The sequence below is a fragment of the Capsicum annuum genome, chromosome 8 (genome assembly GCF_002878395.1).
Source record: "Capsicum annuum cultivar UCD-10X-F1 chromosome 8, UCD10Xv1.1, whole genome shotgun sequence".
Lineage (NCBI taxonomy): Eukaryota > Viridiplantae > Streptophyta > Magnoliopsida > Solanales > Solanaceae > Capsicum > Capsicum annuum.
The window spans coordinates 6,727,318-6,749,662 of NC_061118.1; the positions used below are offsets into that span (position 1 = coordinate 6,727,318).

The 22,345-nt window shown below is 38.3% G+C and overlaps 1 protein-coding gene across 1 annotated transcript in view; it reads right to left on the minus strand.

Moving 5' to 3' along the window:
- LOC107838820 (protein MULTIPLE CHLOROPLAST DIVISION SITE 1) overlaps nt 1-20,775 on the minus strand; it is a 33,389-nt gene extending 12,614 nt beyond the window's left edge. The window contains exons 1-3 of the mRNA XM_016682039.2: nt 20,147-20,775; nt 2,830-2,996; nt 2,243-2,630 (exon numbers count right to left, since the gene is read on the minus strand). Coding sequence (XP_016537525.1) covers nt 2,243-2,630; nt 2,830-2,996; nt 20,147-20,392 — 801 coding nt within the window. The 5' untranslated portion in view covers nt 20,393-20,775. The remainder of the gene's footprint in view (nt 1-2,242; nt 2,631-2,829; nt 2,997-20,146) is intronic.
- Nucleotides 20,776-22,345: the final 1,570 nt, after the last annotated feature.

The following is a 22,345-nucleotide window of genomic DNA, read 5'->3' on the forward strand; positions in this document are numbered from 1 at the left end:
TATGATATTAATGTATATGAGTTGTAGTGAATATCTGTCAAGATCTATCAAGATCTACTCGATATCTATTAGAATTTGAAGTATATGTCTTTTACCCGGAAACTAAGAGTAACTTTCCCCTATAAATAGAAGGGCTTCCTTCATTGTAAACCATCCCTCAAAAGAAATAACAATCACTCTCTCTATTCTTCTTTATTCTTTATTGTTTTATAACAGATAACAAAATTTGACAAACTTTCCGTGCAAATAGATTATTATACTTTTTATTTTCAACTTAATTCTTTATGATTAGAGGTCTCTGTTAACCTATCAACCGAGTTGTCTTGCTTTAGCCTATGATTTTGATGTTTTAATATTCCATATAATAAAAATCAACCATACTTATAAGTTTTTGGCTTTTGCTTGGTTTAATTTGATTTGATTTTCAGAAAATATTTTTCTATAAAGTCAATCCGCTACAAATAGCAAGTTGATACCTGCACCTAATGCGTAATTGACTAACTATGAGGAGTTTACCCTCTACAAATAAAAATGATTTGCTTACAAAATCTCAATATTACTACAAACATTCAAGTAACTTTAATAGATACCAATTAGTACCCAATAATAGTGCTTCAACTATAGTTAACTTGAGTACATATTATTGATCTTCAAATTTATCAGTTTGAACTTCGAAGTAAACATGAAGTACATATTTGGACCTATTTTGCTTTTGGTAACAAGGTATACATTACAAGGCAGAAATTGCAAATAATCTACTCTTTGAAACAGGTTATCTTGGTAACTTGAACATATCACATGATGGTCAGATCCTTTAACTCTTTGTTACTATCAGTTAGACATTCTAACTATTTGTTACTATTTATTATTCACTATTGCCAATCCTCATTAAAAGTACACCAGTTTTTTGAATCCAACAGGCCATGTTTTATTTATAAAACAAAGATAAAACAAGATCCAAACAAACTAAAGTATAAGAAGTCTTAGGAAAACTCAATCAGTGGAAGCAGCACCAACCTTCTACAGCAACCTCCTCCTTTTGTTAAGGATCTAATAGAAGCAGATCAGGAAGGTGTCTCCAGTAAAATTACTCATTTTTTTTTGTAACCACCCATCACTAGCTACTACAAAAACTACTACTAATAGGAATGTTTGTAATGCTAGCAATAGTACAGCTACTGATACAAACAATATGTACTCCAATATGGCAGCTACTGCCTCCCTTGTACCTCTCATTTAAAATCAATAGAAGTTTAATCTTCATGACCAAAAAAAGGTATTGTATGCTAACTTGACTAAATTGATCATTTGCAGGTTCAGATAATGTCCATTGAATTCAAGTATTATGCCTATTTTTTAAAATAAATTAAATTTGGTGTGACAACATATAAATAATTGACACGAACACTACGCGATACTTATTATCATGCAACGCATGTTCATCGAAACTAGTTAGAACTCAAACATGATTCAATTAGTGTTCCAAGACAATCAATTTTTCACTTTGTTTTGCAACTACTGTTTTCAAATTCTTTAGCGCTTCTTTTGCGCTCCCTATATACGCACAAGTATATCAACCTATAAAAAAATTCATATTTACGGAAAACCAATGAACCAAATACCCTCGAAGCACTATGAACTACCATATCAAAATAGATATTAACCGTGATGCAAAAATGGGGTGTTCCGCTGCTATTACAACTATGTATAACTGCGATGTTTAGGGACATTTCACTAAATGTGCAGGGCACTCTGCAAGTTACGTCTCTTTCCATTTAATCGAGGTAAGAAGTTATGTCCTGTCTATTATTTTCCCTTCTTACTACAATCTTAGAATATAGCATTTAGATATCTATTAATTTTTCGCCAGCCATATTGCAGTTTATCATTTAAAATAAAAGGAAAAAGAAGTCGGGCATTATTTGAACTTCCCCCTAGGGTTTAACGCAAGAAACCTGGAGAATCTTGCAGTTTAGCTACAAATCAGACTACATTTGCGCGAATATAATTGGTATTGCAATTTGACAAATGATAATGCAACAGTGTAAATTGCAATGGCATATGCTGTTACGAAACTGCATCCAACATGCTAATGAAACCAGGAAGTGTAAGGTGGTATCAGTGGTAACCAGGTGGTAACCAGGTGGTAACCAGCCTGGAGATGTAAAGATTTTAACTGCAAGAATCATGTCGTGCACTTTACCATATCTATAAGCTAATATTAGGGGCAATGAATGCTTACACTTTGGAGTGCGTCAAGCTTTCTCTGCAGAGCTTCATGTTCTGCCTGAATGCGGAATGGAACACCATGCTTCTGGTAAACATTAGTTTGTGCCAGATCCTCATCAATTTCACTTGCAGTAGTAGCAAAAGGATGATTTGCAGGAATCCACCTGATAGTGTCAGGATCCACATCAGGAGGCACTGATTCACCTTCTCTAAGAAACAACGTTGGTCTCTTCCACTGATATGCACGTGACCTCCGCTTCTGATGGACAGCTTGTTGCTCCTTGGTAAGAGTTACTGGTGCCAAACGGTACACTTGCCCACACATCTCTACAGTTGAATTGCTCTTGCTGACTTTCACTAATGGATTATTGAATGGGTCGTCATATTTAAGAGGATTCAATCTGAATTTTAAGACAAATCAATAAGGAAAAGCACACATTACAGCACTTAAAAACTATGCAAGCACCAAATGTCAAAAAATATCATCTCAGCAGCATATGATCAATCATATGAGTAAAATCTACATCCTGAAAAGAGATGAATCTAACAGCATAAGAAATACATCATAGACACGCAATCCAAAGGGTTAATGATCCATACATGCCTCTTCTATCGGATCTTAACTGGCCACGCCTGACAAGATCAGCAACAGAACCAGGGCGATTGCGTCTTGACCTCTTTGCAACATAACTCCTCACCACAATAACCAGCAAGGTGAGCATGGTGGATACTCCAATTGCTAAACTAACACCAGAATGTTTTTTCACCTGTAATTTAAAACACATGTTGTGAGAAATAATGGTAAAAAAAAATATTATTGAATTGTGTCTACGTAATTACATTGAGACTCTATTCGTAGACACTATTTTATAATCCTTTTCCAAGTAGGAGTCTATATATTATTCCTATTTCTACTCATATTCTAAAACTCCCCCTCAAGTTGGTTATACAAGTCATGTGTACCAAGCTTGTTACAAATGCAATTAAAACGAGGACTGGTGAGGAACTTGGTGAAGATATCCGCAAGTTGACCACTTGACTTCACAAATTTTGTAGTTGTTAAGTATCCCACATCAAAAAAGGAATGGGTAATTGATATCCTTATATGGACTTGGGCAATCCTCCCCTCATGAGCTAGCTTTTGAGGTTGAGTTAGGCCCAAGATCCATTCTTTATATGGTAGCAAAGTCTCTGTGATCTTGATAGAGAATCAAAGAGTTTTCGTAGGCGACAAGCGGCTATAACCCATATATGACGGTCCGTCTAGCCAAGGATCATGTTAGCAAAAGTTAGGCTACCATACTTCTTTCCGATGGTATCAGAGCCAGACTCATCCCAATCTTTATTTACCGATGTTGGGCCTCTATATTATATTGTCCACGCTCCAGTTAACGAAACCTAAGCGTGCGGGGGAGTGTTTAAGTATCTCAAATCGGAAAAGAGATGGGTAATTGGTCTCCTTATAGGGACTTCGGCAATCCTCCCCTCATGTGAGGTTGAGTTAAGCCCAAGATTCATTATTTACAGTAACAATATCTCCTAAGAGTATCTTTTCTCTGACAAAGTGGCAATCAATCTCTATGTGCTTAGTCCTCTCATGAAACACTAAATTTGATGTGATATGAAGGGTTGTTTAATTATCACACACACAAGTTCCATTTTACCAGTTTCTCCAAATTTTCGTTCTCTCAGCTTGTTTGATCAAGACTAGCTCACAAGTTGCCACAACCATTGCTCAATATTCTGCTTCCGCACTAGACCGAGCAACCACACTCTTGTTTCTTACTCTTCTAAGACACCAAATTACCTCCTACTAAAACACAATATCCGGATGTAGAACTTCTATCAGAGGGTGATCCTGCCAAATCAGCATCTGTATATCCAATGATATGCCCATGGCCTCAATCTTCGAAGAGTAGTCCTTTACCTTGAGATGACTTTATATATCGCATAATACGAACTGCATCCCAATAACCATCACATAGGAAAGTCATAAACTGAGTCACAATACTCACAGGAAAAGATACGTCAGGTCTAATCATTGTGAGATAATTCAACTTTCCAACCAACCGCCTATACCTTCCAGGATCACTGAGTGGCTTCCCGTCCTGGCAAAAGTTTAGCATTTGATCCATAGGAGTGTCAATGGGTCTATATCCCATCATTGCCTTCTCCTCAAGAATGTTTAAGGCATACTTGCATTGAGAAATAACAATACCTGATCTAGACTGAGCAACCTCAATACCTAGAAAATATTTCAGTCTGCCGAGATCTTTAATCTGGAAATTGCCAAAATGGATGTTGCTTCAAATTAGTGATACTATCTTGATCATTGTTGGTGATAATGATATCATCAACATAAACCATCAAATAAATACACAAATTTGATTCAAAATGCCGCTAAAACACTGAGTGATCAACTCCACTACGAATCATGCCAAACTCCTGAATTATTAAGCTAAACTTCCCAAACCAAGCTCAAGGAGATTGTTTCAGACCATAGATTAGCCTGCGCAATCGACATACGGGGCTACTAGACACTACCTGAGCAACAAAACCAGGTGGTTGCTCCATATAGACTTTTTCCTCAAGATCTCCATGCAGAAAAGCATTCTTAATATCCAACTGATAAAGAGGCCAAAGACGAACGGCAACCATAGATAGAAAAAGACAGACAGATGCTATTTTAGTCACGGGAGAGAAAGTGTCACTATAATCAAGCCCAAATATCTGTGTATATCCTTTGGAAACGAGGCGAGCCTTAAGCCGACCGACCTAACCATCTAGACCAACTTTGACTGCATAAACCCATCAGCAACCAACAATAGATTTACCTGCAAAAAGGAAACAAGCTCCCAAGTTCCACTCGTATGTAAAGAAGACATCTCATCGACCATAGCATGCTTCCATCCTGAATGGGAAATGCTTCACCTGTAGTCTTGGGGATGGAAAAAGAGGACAATAATGATGATAGATGATCATAACTCAAGAAAGTATAACGTGGGTTAGCGTTACGAGTGGATTGTGTACATTTTCGAAGTGTAACTGATTGGCTAGGAGGAGGCAAGTCTGCAGTAGCAACCATGATTAGGTGAATAGCACCGATACCCTTTTTAAACTCAAAAATAACAAAGGAAGACACATTTGAGAGCACGAGGGGCTAATTTATCTTTTTCGTGAGCTAAGCTATGAACAAAACATGTTCTCCCAAAGACACGATGATACAAGAGCAATCTACGAAGACGAGAAGCAAACACAAACACTAATGAATAGGCGAAATTGAAAATACAAGAAGTAAAAGGATAAAAGGATAGATGATAGAAAGATAGACACAAAAAGATAACAAAAGGGCAACCAAAGGGTGTATCAAACCCAAAGACCTCTTTTATTGAGCACCTAGCTCTTACGTGACTGCAAAGGGAATTAAATCCTCCTTACAACCAACGTTTCTAAACAAGGTTCAACATATGCTTTTCCAAGCACTCAAAACACTCCCATGGAGTTCTCATGAATACATCATGTAAATTAATCAACAAAAACTAACTAATGAAATGTCTAAGGCACTTATTTATAGTAGTTGCCTTTGCACAACTAGCCTATTACAAAAATAGCCCAAAAGTGGCTATTTCAAAAATAACCACAAAGGCTCTCTTTATTCCTGCGTCATGGCTTTCCTTGGCTCCAAGCTATCTTCCAAACACGACATTTCTTTATTAAGAGCTCAAAGAAAAGTCTCCAAGCACATGCTTGGATCCTTAGGGCGATCATGGCTTGGACCTCCTCATGTTGGCCTCGAGTTGTATGATCAAAAGAGTTGACGCCCATTTGACTTGTATCATCCTCCCCTTCTTAAAAAAGATTCGACCTCGAATCCAAACCTTGCAAAATCAAAAGAAGGACAAACGAACACAAATTCCTCATGGCATGAGGATTAGGGTTAGCATAAGCCATAATTTCATCATGCCAAGGTTGCACACACTTACGATATAACCAAGGATCCTTCGTTTTAATCATTAAAAACTTATTGAAAAACCGCACAAAGAAGGTGGCTATGGGAATCACCAAGAGGTAAGGAAACCACAATGGTCATAATGGCATCACTAAATCCAAAAGGTAAGGTTACCTTCACCTTTGGATCCATAAGACACAAAAGTTTCATCACCTCAAGAGACCACATCAAGAGTGGTGCCTCAATTAGTATTAAAGTCCACAAGATGCATAAAGCAATGTCACTCAAACAAGGGGACCAACCAACAAATTTTCTACCTCCACATAAAACAAATCCAAAACTAGCATGGATGTCATCATAGACAAAGAGGTAGTATAGGAAGGAATCAAGTATAAAGGCATCATCCAAGGCGCTATCATCTATAAATTGCCATTTGGCTCAAATGATATAGCAGATAAGGCACACAGGGATGGAATCAAAACATTTAAGCACATATGACTTCAACCTTTCAAGTAAATCATCAACTTGGCATCCACAAGTTGGGGTTCATGCAACTTAAGCACAAGTGTGTCAAACAAGGATGCAAAGTTACAAGCAACACCCAAAGGAGACAATGACACATTTGCCCTCGGGTTCTCAAGAATGATACCACCTTTGAGAAGGAGGTCATCATCTCTACTCACATAATGGGAAAGGTATCACATGAATGGAGTTCATCCAAAGTAGTTTCAATAGAAGACTCTCTGCTTGACCTACAAATGGTGAAACCTTGGTCAAGAAGGGAAACACACAATGGTGAACTCTCTTGGTGAACTCTCTTGGACCTTTTCATGGCTCCCCTTCTTTAAAAACCCTTCATCTTGGTTGGAGTTATTTCCCTTACGCAATGTTGGTTCCTCAAGTGGATTGTGAATCCCCGAGAAAGACTTCTCATCATAGGGAAGGATACCAATACCCTCATTCAAACTTTGCTTGTCATGTGGACCAAGCAATAAGTTGGGTGTACCATAATCACCATATCCAAATTTGGCATTGGGGTCAAATGGAAAGAGTGGTCATAGACACGAGTCTAGACAACACTCTTTTCCCCCACTAGTTTCACCCAAACTAAAAGATATACTCTCCTCATTAGCATAAACATCATCAAAAGCAAAGGAAGAGTAGAGAAAGGTATCACTCAAGTCAGCTTCAACTAAAGTGCCCTCATGCACGTACTCACTATTAGATTCAAAATCATCACCATGAGTATTCTCAACAATAAGGTCACATAAAGTAGAAGAATAATCAATTTCCAAACAACTGATACTTTCTCTTTCAATGGAGAATCCTCAAGTAGACACATACCACCACCAATATCAAAGGGATTATTACTTGGGCCTTCATAAGAAGTAAGCAATTCATCCTTATAAGTATCAAACAAAGGTGGGGTGTTATATAAAGGATCATATCCATAATCATTTTCTAAGGAACAATCACTTATTGGGTTTCTTAAGGATTCAAGCAAATCAAAGTTATCATCACCCAATTGATTATTCCTTTCCAAGACATCACATTCCTTTCCCTTAAGAGTACTCTCATCTTCCAAGAAGAGATTTCCATCTTTAGGAGGAATGTTGTCACACCATAATGGATTGTCATATGAAATATAACCCTCAAGATGAGCTATATCAACAATGCTATCCACACCACTAGGTAATTCACTAGGAGTGAGCTCATCATCTTCAAACAAGATATTGTTCTCAAAGAGAGAAGGATATATCCATGAAGAAGATGTAGAGCATGCAAGTCCATCCTTTAAAAGACCATTCTCAAGTATCAAAGATTTTTCAAGCACTTGATTATCCCTATGAGCCAAGCAAGCATTAGGATCTTCACTAAAAGACAACCTTAAAGGGTCATTCCCATTTTCTTGACCAACATTCTCAATTTCATCACTCACTTGAGGTTCCCTAATCACATTAAACACACCCTCAAGTGGTGGACCAATTACGCACATAAGTTGATCAACACAATTTCCACAAGATGGTGTACTATCATCCAACATAATGGCTTCAACACTAGATGGACACAAATTGATCTTACAAGAAGAGTCAATTCGGTCATCAAAAGGATCAACTAATGTATCCACACTCACAATATGTACATCAACATCAAGAGGCAAAGAATTAATAGACTCACATGTAGGTAAGCTACTACTCACACTCAATGGGCTACTAACCACACAATCATCATTCACATGCACAAAAGTGTGAGTTAGCTATGTTGAAGTTCTTGAGCACATTCTTCTTTACCTTGGTGTGAAGGTCCTCCATAAGCCTCGAAAGCATCTAAGATTTCCCTCTTCATGTCTTCAAAGGGAACCTTCTCTTTTGGTACTTGTTCTCCTCCGTTTGCCATATTGGTACCTACACACAAGTCCTTATTAATAGAAGGACCAACAATGTTAGCTCCGATTGGTGGCAACCCTCTCACTTCACTCCTCACAACCTCTCATTTTTCCTCTTTTAGGTTGCCACCTTGCACATCCTTACTCCTCTCAATCTTTTGTCTCTCATTTTCATAAGGCTTGGAGTAAGTGGCCATCTTTCCTTGAGATTTGGGAAGGGTAGGTGGAAAGAGATGATTTCCCTATCGATCCTTTCCCAACTTAGGCCTATTTTGCACATTTGGAATCTTGTGTTGTGCAAACCAATCGGCACCCAAACGTATGTGTCCACATTCCAATAGGAATATGTCACACCGCACCTCCTCATAGTACCCATCTCGGGTGAAGGAAACCTTCACGCTCTCGAAGACTCTATAGCCTTCCAAGATGATACGAGTCAAGGGGGCATCATACGTAAAGACTCAAGCTTGGGATACCTAACCCGAGAGCAAGCATTGAAGGGTGGAGAAGGGCTTCAAACACTCCAAAGCCGCCCCAAGCCTACACTCAAAGGCCGCCCCTTTTGTTGCCCTCATTAAGGGTCTTTTGGTCATTTTATGTAATAAGTTTAGCCAAGACTATAAGTAGCTTCATTTTAGGTTTGTTGTCTTTTAACCTTGATATTATATTTTGAGAATACTCTTAAGAGTGTCTTTGCAAGTGTGGATTCACTTGTGACAAGTGTGGATTCACTTGTGGCCGAACGTGGAATCGTTTGGTGTTGGTTACTCGTTTAGAAACAGAGGTTGCTTGGGGATTCCAGTTCCCTTGAGGTCTTCGTAAGAGTGTGGTGTTGATATTGTGGGTCTTAGGGGTTCTAGTGTTTGATACACACTTTAGTTCCCAAAGCTTGTAATATTGTATGTCTCACTATCTATCTTTATAGTATTGTTGTTATCTTGTGTTCTCGATTTAGTGTTTGTTGTTTTCATCTTGTTTCTTGTGTTTTGTTGGATAGTTTGTATCATTTGGTATTAGAGCAACGCTTGATTTTGTTCCAACAAAATCACTCTTGGGATTGTTGCCTAAAGAATCCAAAAAAATAAAGAGTGTCCAAACTCGAAAATCTCACAAAAAAATAGTTGTTCATGTTTTCTACCTGGGCCAAATTGTTCTTGTTTTTGTTCCTTGGCCAAAAGTTTGAACTTAGATCTAGGAGTCTTTTGTGTGTTTTGATTGTTCCTAGTGTTAGGTTCTTTTTCACTAACACTAATAGAGTCTAGATCTAAATCTTAAGCTTGAAAACGTATTGTTGATGCTTGTTGTTGAGGATTGGTGGCTTGAAAAATGTGTTGTTGATGTTTATTGTTGAGGATTTGAGCTTGAACATGTGTTGTTGATGTTTGGGGGTCCAACGTGAAACCTTAGAACTCCAAGATTCAAAAGTTGTGTTCTTGGTGTTCTTCACTATCTTCATATCTTGTTGAAGAGAGAGTGGTTTGTTTGATCTAAAATTAAAAAAGAAAGAAGGTGTGGTCTTGTTAGTCTTGAAACATATTCCAAGACTATTACAAAAGAAGAAAAGGGCCAAAGACTTTCAAAAAGTCTTATTACCGAAAGAGAGAAAGGGGTCTTCCCAAGACCTACAAAATAGGAAAGGGGGACAAAGGATTCAAAAGGTGTTTTGCCAAAAAGGTGAAAGAAAAGTCAAGCCTTTTTGAACATTGAAAGTCTCCAAGTCTTGTTGTTTCCCTCCCAAGACCGGATATACACTCTTCCAATTGAATATTGATCAATACAAATTGAAGACAAGAAAAAAAATTCAACTTTCAACAACCAATGATAGGCTGCCACGTCATCACTCTACACGAAATTGCTTAAGCTCAAAATTTTAGATTCTAAAGTTTCTTTTCTTTGTTTCTTTAGTTGCATTGCTTGATTCTAATACTAATTAGCAACTACTAATCATCTACTAGGTTGTGAATTAGTTGTTTTAAGTCCATTACTTTCGTGTTACTTTTCTTTGTGTGCTTTTATCTTTTTGTAATTCATTGTAGTTTCTTCGTTCAAGTAAGTAAATATTTTCTTTGAGTCGTTTCAAACAAGAATCTATTCCAACCTCAAGCCACAATTGGTACCAAGTAAACTCATTGGAGTATAAACGAGATACCAACACTTGCGAGGCCAATTGAGTGATATTTCAAAGGTGTGAGCTTGTGAGGTTGTTTCGTGTCTAACCTTAACTTGTTTGCTGTTATTTTTTTGTTTTGTTTAGTATTTTTGATAGGTAACATGGCGGATGAAGGTGAAATGCCTAGTTGGGCTAGTTCCATCATGGAGAAGCTCAATACTATGGAAATTAGAATGGATGGGAGAATGGAGAGAATGGAGGGAAGAATGGAAAGGATGGAAAGTTCTTTTTCGAGGAGAATGGACACCTTGGAAGTTCGTCTAGACTCTAACCATTCAACAACAACAAACCCAGTGTATTCCCACAAAGTGGGGTCTAGGGAGGGTAAAATGTACGCAGTCCATACCGCTACCTCCAAAGAAGTAGAGACGTTTCCGATAAACCCCCGGCTCCAAGTAGTGAATAGTAACCAAAGCGTAGTGAAGCATGATAGATGACATAACATAAAAAGGAATAAGACATACTAAATTAAAAATAAAATGAAGTATAAATCCAAGCAATACTAAATAAGATAAATAGGCGCAATAAATAAGAGATAAGCGATAGGGCATCCAGAATACGACACCCCCTAGTAGTAACAAACATTCACAGACCCCCCTGGGCCCTCCAAACTAGTGGCTCCTACCTACTTGGTACAACTCACGCACTCATCCTAGCCTTCTACTCTTATCCGCAACCTCCACGCCTTCCTATCTAGGGTCATGTCCTCGGTAAGATGCAGCTGCTCTATATCGTGTCTAATCACTTCCCTCCAGTACTTCTTCGGCCTACCTCTCCTCCTCCTGAAACCCTCCAACACTATCTTCTCACACCTGCGGACTGGGGCATCCACACCCCCTCTTCATCACATGCCCAAACCATCTCAACCTTCCCGCATTTTATCCTCCACGAAAGCCACTCCCACCTTCTCTCGGACTATCTCATTCCTAACTCTATCCCCTCTAGTAAGACCACACATCCAATGCAACATTCTCATTTCCGCCACCTTCATTTTCTGAATATGGGAGTTCTTGACTAGCCAACACTCTGCTCCATATAGCATAGCTGGACGGACTGCCACTTTGCAGAATTTGCCTTTAAGCTTAAGTGGGACCGACCTTCTTATCGCACAACACTCCCGAGGCAAGCCTCCACTTCATCCAACCTGCTCCAATATGATTAGCGACATCCTCATCAATCTCGCCATTCCCCTGAATCGTAGACCCAAGATACTTAAAACTATCCCTCTTACAAACATCCTGGGAATAGCGAACCTCCCCTATTATAACTCCGGATACACTTCACCAAATGTTCAATCCACCTAGACAAGTACATAAACCCATCAACCAAGCCCCTACTGATCCAAACAACCGAAACCAAATCCGCCAAGAAGCTCCACAAAACCAAGAACCCCAAGAGATGCTGGGAGCCCCACTTAACCGAAACCAACCAATCCAAATTGATGATGTGGGAGGTGAGGGTCCTTATGGAGGTAAAGAGTTAGATGAAGTGGCTCTTTTTGCGAAATTTGTGAGAAATAGAAGAGGAGGGCATAGGGGCTGAGGGGGAAGGTTTGGTCCGATTCCCCATGGTAGAGGCAACTTGGGACACCGTCCTCAAGTTCAAGAAGGTCCTCAAGCGGATCAAGGAGGAAATTTGGGTAGAGACACGGGTCTTAACTCAATCAAGATCACTCTTCCTACCTTCAAAAGAACTAGTGATCCATCTATCTACCTTGAGTGGGAACTATAATGCAATCGAATTTTCTAACTCATTGAGTTAACTCCGCACAACAAAGCCGCACATGTCATTGCTCAACTTGAAGGATATGCATTTACTTGGTAGGAGACAAAAAGATTGCAAAGGGCAAGAAATGGCAATCTCGACCTTCCGAATTGGGATAAATTGAAAGCACTAATGCGAGAGAGATATGTCACGGAAAGGTTCAAGCAAGAGCAACTAACAAGGCTCTACAATTTGAGGCAAGGAGATAGAAGTGTGGAGGAGTATTATAAGGAGTTTCAAAACCTGATCCTCCGCCTTGATATTGTTGAACCTCCAAATCATTCCATCGCTCGGTTCAAGGGTGGTTTAGATTATGAAGTGGTTTCTCAACTAGTTGAGAAACACGTTTGACCGAATAGAGGATCTTGTTGAAGCGACCATTGAGGTTGAAAGGAACAATCATGCCAAAAGGACCTTCAGATGGAACAAGAACAAGGAGTCCTACAAGTCCTTAGAGAAAAAACCCGTTGATAGGGCAATCCAAAGGTATCCACCACGGCTTGAAGGTAATGCATCTTCTACTCCCAATTCTAAAGGTGTTGTTTGCTTTAAATGTCAAGGTTGGGTTCATAAGGCTAGTGAATGCCCCAACCGAAGGAACATTGTATTGGTGGAGGGTGATGATGGTGAAGAAACCTCTCAAGAGGATGATGGCATTGATGGTGATGGGGGATTGGTAGAGGAAGAAGCAAATGTATTTCTACCTTGTGGATTGATGATGAAGGCTCCTAATGAAGATGTTTGGCCCGAAGAAGGAAAGGTCTTGAATTTTAACCTCATGATGAGGAAGGACCCAAATGGTATGGGTGAGGAGTTTCGGGTTCAAGAAGAACTAGGTGTCAAAACCAAGCACTTGTTATTCACTACATTCGGTACTAGCATTGTGCCAAGTTCCAAGTTGAGGCATGAAAGGATGAACTCCCATGGTGCAAGTTTAGAAGACAAGAGAGCAAGCTCAAGTCTTGGCTCCAAAGGTATGTACCTACCCCCTCATATTTCTAGATTTCCTTGGAATCATGATGACATTTACCCTAGAGTAGACAATACTATGAAGATATTTGATTTAAAGTCCTACTTAGATGGTATTGATGTCTTGTAGAATGACTTAAATGTGCATGGAATGTATGGCCTTTCCATTTCAATTTGCAAGCCTATTTGTTGTTCCAAGAAGAGTCTAGGGAATCCACTTGATAAACAACTCGTCTCTTGTTTCTTGTCACACTTATGTGGATAGACAAGTTGTTTCTTTCATGGAAGGGTATTTGGGTTATTGTGATTGGAAAGGTATGTTACTCCCTAAGAGCCCTCGCCATGTGAAGTGTGTGCAACCTTGGTTTGATGCTATGGTTGATTGCGCTAACCTTAACGCTCATACCATGAGAAAAATGTGTTTGCTTATGTCTCCTATTGTTTTACAAGGTTTGGATTCGAGGTCGAATCCTTTTCAAGAAGGGGAGGATGATATGAAACAAGAGGGCATCATACGTAAAGACTCAAGCTTAGGATGCCTAACCTGAGAGCAAGCATAGAAGTGTGAAGAAGGGCTTCAAACGCTCCAAAGCTGCCCCAAGCCTAAACTCCAAGGCCGCCCCTTTTGTTGCCCTCATTAAGGAAGGGCCTTTTGGTCATTTTATGTAATAAGTTTAGCCAAGACTATAAGTAGCTCCATTTTAGGTTTGTTGTCTTTTAACCTTGATATTATAGTTTGAAAATACTCTTAAGAGTGTCTTTGCAAGTGTGGATTCACTTGTGGCCAAACGTGGAATCGTTTGGTGTTGGTTACTCATTTAGAAACGGAGGTTGCTTGGGGATTTCGGTTCCCTTGAGGTCTTCATAAGAGTGTGGTGTTGATATTGTGGGTCTTAGGGGTTCTAGTGTTTGATACACACTTTAGTTCCTAAAGCTTGTAATATTGTATGTCCCACTATCTTTATATTATTGTTGTTGTTATCTTGTGTTCTCGGTTTAGTGTTGTTGTTTTCATCTTGTTTCTTGTGTTTTGTTGGCTAGTTTGTATCATAAGAAGTATGGGAAACACTTGGACACTCTAGGTATCCCTAGATAATCAACCATAAGAGGAGTTATGTAGTTTGCGTGAAACCAATCATCAAGTATAAGAACACATCTCGGAACTCCACAAATCTCTACCCATCTTGAACAAGTTGGTCTTCTTGGATCACTATTATAAACCTTCATGTAACTCTTCGGCACATAGATTGGACTCAAGAACTCTTTCGAGGCAACCCATGTTTGCGTAGGATTCCTTGCAAGGTTACACCATTATAAGGTCAGACCTTGAATGTACTTAAAGGCATATGTAGCTTGTTCGGCTTCGCTCAAAGCATAATCCTCGAAGACTCTTTCACATTGCCATTCCCGATCAAGGTAAACTTCGGGATCCCATTCTCCTTTAAAGATTAATAGAGTAGGAAGACAATGACTCCTACTATACGCTCTATTTCTACCTTGGTTCCTACTTCCACACGTTTGGGCACTAGAACAAGAAGCTTGAGATATAATATCCCTATGCTTTGGAGATGCACATGTCTTTAGTCCCATGGAGCAACCTATACTATAGCTAGTATAACTATTCACACCACTTCGACTTTGATGAGAAGCACTACAAGGAGAGGAATATGAATCTTCATAATCCTCACGTACATTCTCACCACGATCCTCATTGGATTTGTAAATGAACGAGTTATACCTTACATCAACTATAGGCTCGGAGTTGGAAGTGTAATACTCCTCACTTGCCTCATCTTCCTCATGAGAACCATCACAAGGCTCTTCATTATCTCCATTCTCACTTCAAAAACTAGGATCATAATTCATCTCACATTCTCCTTCGGAATAGTAGCCCTCATTTTCATTCAACTCTTGATCATGGCTATATTCATAGCACCCATAATCTCCATCTTCTTCGTAGTCATAACTATTTTCACCACAATCATAGTCTCCTATGTCATAGTCATAACTGTCCGAGGCTATCGAAGACATGATTCTTTATATCACCTTGTACCTACAAAATGAACAAACAAGATTAGCAGTAAAGCTCCTCACCAACACTCTATGAATCTCACCTTGGTGATCGTCACAATTCGAGCGAAACTCCAGGGGTCAATAAGGTGTCAATCTTTACTTTGCGGCCGGAGTGGACTCTTGTTTGAACGACTCAAAGAACTAGAAACTATTTAGGGACTCGAATCAAAAAACTACAACGAAATAAAAACTAGAAAAGCTCAAAAGAAATAGGACGATGAAAGAATTCAAACTCAAGAACAAATCGATCAACTTAGTAGACGAATTTCTAGTTGATGATTGGTTTAAGAATCAAAAAAAGAGATTAGGAAACGGAAAAAATGCAACTAAAGAATCAAACCTTGAGCAATGGAGTTTTTAAGGTGCTGAGATATGTTTTAGAACTTGAATTAATGTTGGAGAAGTGTTGGTGTGCGTTTTGGGTGTGTTGGGGCTGGTTTGTGTTCAAACTGAGGTGTTCTGCGATGAGGCTGCGTTGGGGGAGCTGCTGCAGCATGTGGGGCGCAACTTGGACGCAGCTGCTGCCTTTGCTCACTGTTTTGGGGTGCTGCTGACCTGCTGCAGCAGACCAAGGGCACCTTGGGCACAGGTGGAAGGCAGGCTGGACGCAGGAGGCCTTTTGCTCACTGCCTTGATCTGCGTTGGGTCTGTGGCAGCAGGCTGGACGCACCTCAAGGGCAGTTTAGACGCAGGTGAAGGTTTGCCCACTGGGTTGACCTGTGGCTGACCTGCTGTAGCAGTTCAAGCACACATCATGCGCACCTCACCCGTCCAACGCAGCCTCCAAGTGTACTTTGTACCTTCAAATGGTCCCCCTTTGAGAATATTCCCTTGAATCTTCGAAAAGGTGCTTATACAAACACTTTTGTACACCTTTCTCTTCACTTTTGAGGATCAAACAACCACCTTTTCCAATAATTCCTCTTGAAGATTTGAATTTCTCCAAGAACACCAAAACATTAAAAAACTCTATCTCTTAAACCGTTGATCGGAATGCGATGAAGTTTTGAACCAAGGCTATTTTCAACCTTCTATACACATTCCAAGCATCAATTCGTTCAAATTATTCACAAATTTTTGAGATTTTTCAACCCATTTAACTTCTCTTCAAGTCCAAGCTTTCAACAAGGATAGAACACTTAAATAAGCTCCGATTTGGCTGAAATTTGATTTATAGACTCGTATAGTGTTAGAGAACACAAATCTAAGACTAGAAACAAAAGAAAAACACAAAATAAAAATCTCAAAATTTGGAACACCCTAAAAAACGTTTTGGGACTCTTTTTCTAATTTTTTTGTGATTTTCAAGATAACAAACCCAAGATTGACTTCGTCGGAACAAAATCAAGCTCAACTCTTATACCAAATGATACGAGAGTAATCTACGAAGATGAGAAGCGAACACAAACACTAATGAATCGACGAAATTGAAAATACAAGAAGTAAAAGGATAAAAGGATAGATGATAGAAAGATAGACACAAGAAGATAGCAAAAGGGAAACCAAAGGGTGTATCAAACCCAAAGACCTCCCTTATTGATTACCTACGAGTACCTAGCTCTTACATGACCGCAAAGAGGATTACATCCTCCTTGCAACCAACGTTTCTAAACAAGGTTCAACATATGCTTTTCCAAGCACTCAAGCACTCCCATGGAGTTCTCATGAATACATCATGTAAATTAATCAACAAAAACTAACTAATGAAATGTCTAAGGCACCTATTTATAGTAGTTGCCTTTGCACAACTAGCCTATTACAAAAATAGCCCAAAGTGGCTATTTCGGAAATAACCCATAAGGGATCTCTATATTCCAGAGCCATGGCTTTCCTCGGCTTCAAGCTATCTTCCAAACACGACATTTCTTTATTAGGAGCTCGAAGAAGGGCCTCCAAGCACATTCTTAGATCCTTATGGTGATCATGGCTTGGACCTCCTCATGTTGGCCTCGAGTTGTGTGATCAAAAGAGTTGACGCCCATTTGACTCGTATCACACGAGGTGGAACAGAGTACAGATGTGATTAAGGAAAGTGTATGGAATAGGCTAATTCTAAAGTGAAGATGATGTTATTCCATTAATGAGATAGCAAGATGTGAGGACTGCATCGCCCCAAAAATGCAGCGAAACATGGAATCCAATGAGAAAAATGCGAGTAATCTCAATGTGATGCCTATTTTTTCCTTTCTAATATACCGTTCTGTTGAGAGGTGTATGGACATAATGTCTGGTGAATAATTCCTTAGTGAGTCATAAACTCCTGAAACTGGGAGGATAAGTATTCTAAGGTATTATCACTACGAAAAGTACAAATAGAAACACCAAATTGATTTTGTATTTCAGCATAAAAACTTTTGAATATAGAAAATAACTCAGACCAATCTTTCATTAAGAAAACTCAAATACATCTTGAAAAATCATCAATGAAACAACAAAATAACGAAATCCTAAAGGTGAACTGACTCTACCAGGACCCCATTTATGTCGTGCCAATCATCTATTCCGTATTGCGGTCCTACATAAGAAAGAAATCATCAAAAAACTAGTTATACTACAATAAAGGGAATGTGTCAAATAACTAACAGATACAAGATCAAAAGGACAACTAGGGACATAAAAAACAGAGTCTAGAGTGACAGAAGATAGGGGTTTGGCTTGTCCAACTCTTTTTGGCTTTGTTCAAATCCCATTGGCTAAAGTAATAGCAGGAAGAAATTGTGAATAATAATATCAAACAGAAGTTATTTGTTACCAGAAATATGATCAGAAACACCAGAGTCCACGACCCATGATTCAACAATACTAGACTGTGAAACACAAGTAAAATAATTACAGCAACAGAAGCATCAGGCTGAACAATCAAGGCTACTTGTGGAGATGTCTGCTTACTTGCTCGATAATGAAGGAACTCGTCAGATTTTGTTTGAGCCATATGAGCATTATTAGATGGTCGATTAGGCTGTGAAGATGTCTTCTTACGTGCCCGATTCCGAAGGAACTCATTATATTCCTTTACCACAATAGGATTATAATTGGGTGATGCAAAATATGACATATCCTAAGTGTGTCCAAGCTTATGACAATAAATACACTTGGATCAAGATTTTTCGGAACGACTTTTTTCTCGCCGATTATACATAGGTTAATATGTTTGTTTTTCTATGGTTTGTGATGCGATAATAGAGGAGTCAACGATGGGTGATGAAATTACTTTGAGACTGGGAGGTCCGGCAAGACAAAGTAGACGAGAGAATAACTCAACAATTGTAGAAACCGTAGGACTAGCTAAAATCTGATCACGTACTGAATCAAGGTCAGTAGAAAGTCCAACAAGTGTAAGACCTAAAAACAACATCTATTTGTGCTCTTGTTGTTTTTCCACATCCGCAGTGACAAGAATCAATATTTCAAATTCCTCTATAACTGCTCGTACCTGTCCCAATTAAGTAGACACATCGGATTCTTGTTTCTTTAAGTTGGTCATTTGAGGTATCACATCATAAAAATGAGATATGTCATTAATGTATAAAGCATGAGCCTTTTCCAAACTAAATAACATGTCTGGAATGGGTGCTTGCCTTCTCTCATTGTTCTTTGGCTTTCACATCTTCCTTACTAGACTTTGCCTTTTCATCTACCACACTAGTCTTGATCTTTAAGTGATCTTGGACACCTTGACCTTTGAGTCACAGCCCAACTGAGAAAGCCCAAGCTAAATAATTTGAACTTCCCATTAATGGTTCAGAAGTGATCATAGGGCTCGAACTTCCGATTTCCGTATTTTAGGAGCAAAAATATTACAACCAAAAGATATCTTGTTAATTTTGACTTCAAATCAGCAAGAAACAAAGATCTAAGTGTCTGATAATTCAAATCTTGCTAGAAATCTCGCCTAAAAATACGCTACGAAGTCGCCAAAACCCTAGAAATAGTTAGAATCCTAACTTCACCGATCGAAATCGGGAAAAAACTGTAGGAATATGGTTGGAATAATTGGACGACTCCAACAACCGAAGAAAAACTCATAAATGAGATTGGAAAAAGGTCTCACTTACCGGAGCGTAACACAGATCTCGCCGAAAAGCTCATTGTTCGTCGGCATGTGAGATGAATTTTTCTGATGGTTCTTGATGGGGTACGGTCGTGTGAGATTTTCGAGCCACGTGGTAGTGTTGGTTTTCACACAACACTTCCCAAACAGAATGAAAAAAATCAATCACCGAAAATTGATGCACGGTTACTGAGATTTCTTTTCCTGAAGTTTCTCGCTAATTCAATAATGGATAAAAAGACATTATTGAATTGTGTATCTACACGATTGACCCCACGAGGTGGGAATACACCGGGTATATTGTTGTTGTTGTGTATCTACACAATTACATTAAGACCCTATCATTTTCCAAATAGGATTCTATATATTATTCATATTCCTACTCATATTCTAACACATGTATTAAAGGAAAAGGGCCAAAAAACAAGAAAGCACTTCCCTTTCCTTTGACCAACGGGTCTCAGACCTTTATGATTTCACCTGGTCTCCATCTTCAAACATCGGAATTATAGAAAGGGATGAGAGCCGATCCATTTTCAAGGTTAAGGCAATTACCAGGAGGGTAGCGGGAGGGAGAGATTTGACAGTCTCTTGTAATTTGAAAACAGCATGTTGTAGTAAAACAGGTAAATTCCGCTTCTCGGACTTGACAACCATGACTTGGTCTGGAATATTCCTGCCATCACCCAAGGCAAGTACGTCAAGCTTCTTCAACCTCCTCTTTCGGAATGCATAATCCACTGTCTTTCCCGGCGGAACTGAGACTGTATGAAGTTGTAGAGTCCAAACTGAAGCTGCCATTTCTTCACTTATCTATAACTAATGTCTCTCAATACAACAAAAACTAGGGCTTCATATCGAAAATTCTAAAATTAAACAGTTCATCAGTAAATAGCCAAATATACCCAAGTCCTTTTCTGGCCGTCCCTTTGGAGAGAGAGAGAGAGGGCGCCCTAGAGGCCATACATCTCGCCGATTGTTCATCCTTCCAGATTTAACTAGCCATACGAGGATTATTCACTTCAAAAAAATATTTAATTTTACCATATTTGATCCTAAAATATATTCTGATCTCACTTTGTGGAAATACTGTTGTCGTTGATCATAAAATATATAAAATCAACTTGAAGTTAAAATTTCAATTTTTAAAAAGTGCTTCAATGTTGTCTTTTATCGCCATCTTTATAAATTTCAAATAAAGTATTCTTATGGATAATAAAATTTTATTAAAATTAACTTACGAAAAAATTGTGATATTTTAGTAAATTAGTGGTTAACATAATTAAATTAACTAGTTTAACCGAACATATTTTATACATATAATGTTTAATTATTTAAAATTAAATAATTTTATCTATTTTAGAGATTTCTAATAAAGTGTAAAAATTTAATTCACTTGTCAAAAAATCTTCAAACTTTAAGATAATAATGTAAATATAAATATATATTAGAGATGCATCAATTTGAATCATATTATGGTATGGTTATATTTTTTGTGTATATTTAAAATCTTTTTTTTATTTTTAAAGTCAAATCTTTATAAAATCATCAATTATATTCTTATTACGTACGAGAAACAATAAGAAAGAAAGTCAAAAGATTTTTCGGGTGAAGTTGGACTAGATGATCGGTATGATGATATTGATAAGGGCAAGAAAAATTATAAGGGTAAACTGACAGAAGATTAGTCATACTATGATAGTTCCCATCATTTTTTCACATGCCTTATAAAATTTTTGATTTGTCCATTATTTTAATTCATAAAACTTTTTACATAGACTACAAATAAGTAAATTTTATTTTAAAAAATTAAAAAATTTCATATCAAAATTGAAAAGTCAATTCTCAAAATTTGGGACAAGGGGAGTAGCAAATTAACATGCACTCTCTACCCTAAAAATATACTCGTGTCGGTGCTTATATAAACTATATCAACTTATTATGATTAAGTCATTTAACTAAATGATACTCCCTCCGTTTTAAAAAGAATGACCTACTTTGACTTGGCACAAAGTTTAAGAAAATAAAGAAGACTTTTGAATCTCGTGGCCTTAAATTAAAGTTGTGTCAAATGTACCAAAATGCCCTTTAATCTTGTGATCTTAAACATGTGTAACACCCCGATTCGCTGAACCGGAATGCTACACGGTGCTCCTGACCCCGAGGGACCACAAGCTAACCCATGACTGATATCAGAATACATAGAACTGTAAGGCCATAAGGTTCAACTGAATAAAACCATGTGGGTGAAAATACCCAAAACAACTCAATATGAACGTAAATCTGAACATAAATCTGAATGTAAATTTGAACATAAATTTGAACGTAAATCCGAACATAAATCTGAAAGCCTCTAAACTATCTGAATAAGGAGTTGAAGGAACATGTCTCCAACTAACTCCGTAAAACTGAACTAAAGAAATAAATAAATGTATCAAATTGTATTATCCTTGAATTAATAAGGACTCACTGTGTCTCTACTACTGGAATGCTACTGCTACTGCTGGGCTGGAGCTCGTGTCTCGGAACCTATGGTGTAACATGAAAAGAAAGCACCATAGCGCAAATGCGTCAGTACAACTGGAGTACTGAGTATACGAGGAAGGTAGGCTGAACATAAAGGGTTTCATGCATGAACAACACTGACTGACTAGTATGAACGTGGGAGTGCAAACACACATATATAGAAACTGGGACCGTGAATACATGATAGCATGACCTGTAAGCTAATACATGGTTTACTGATAACTGTCA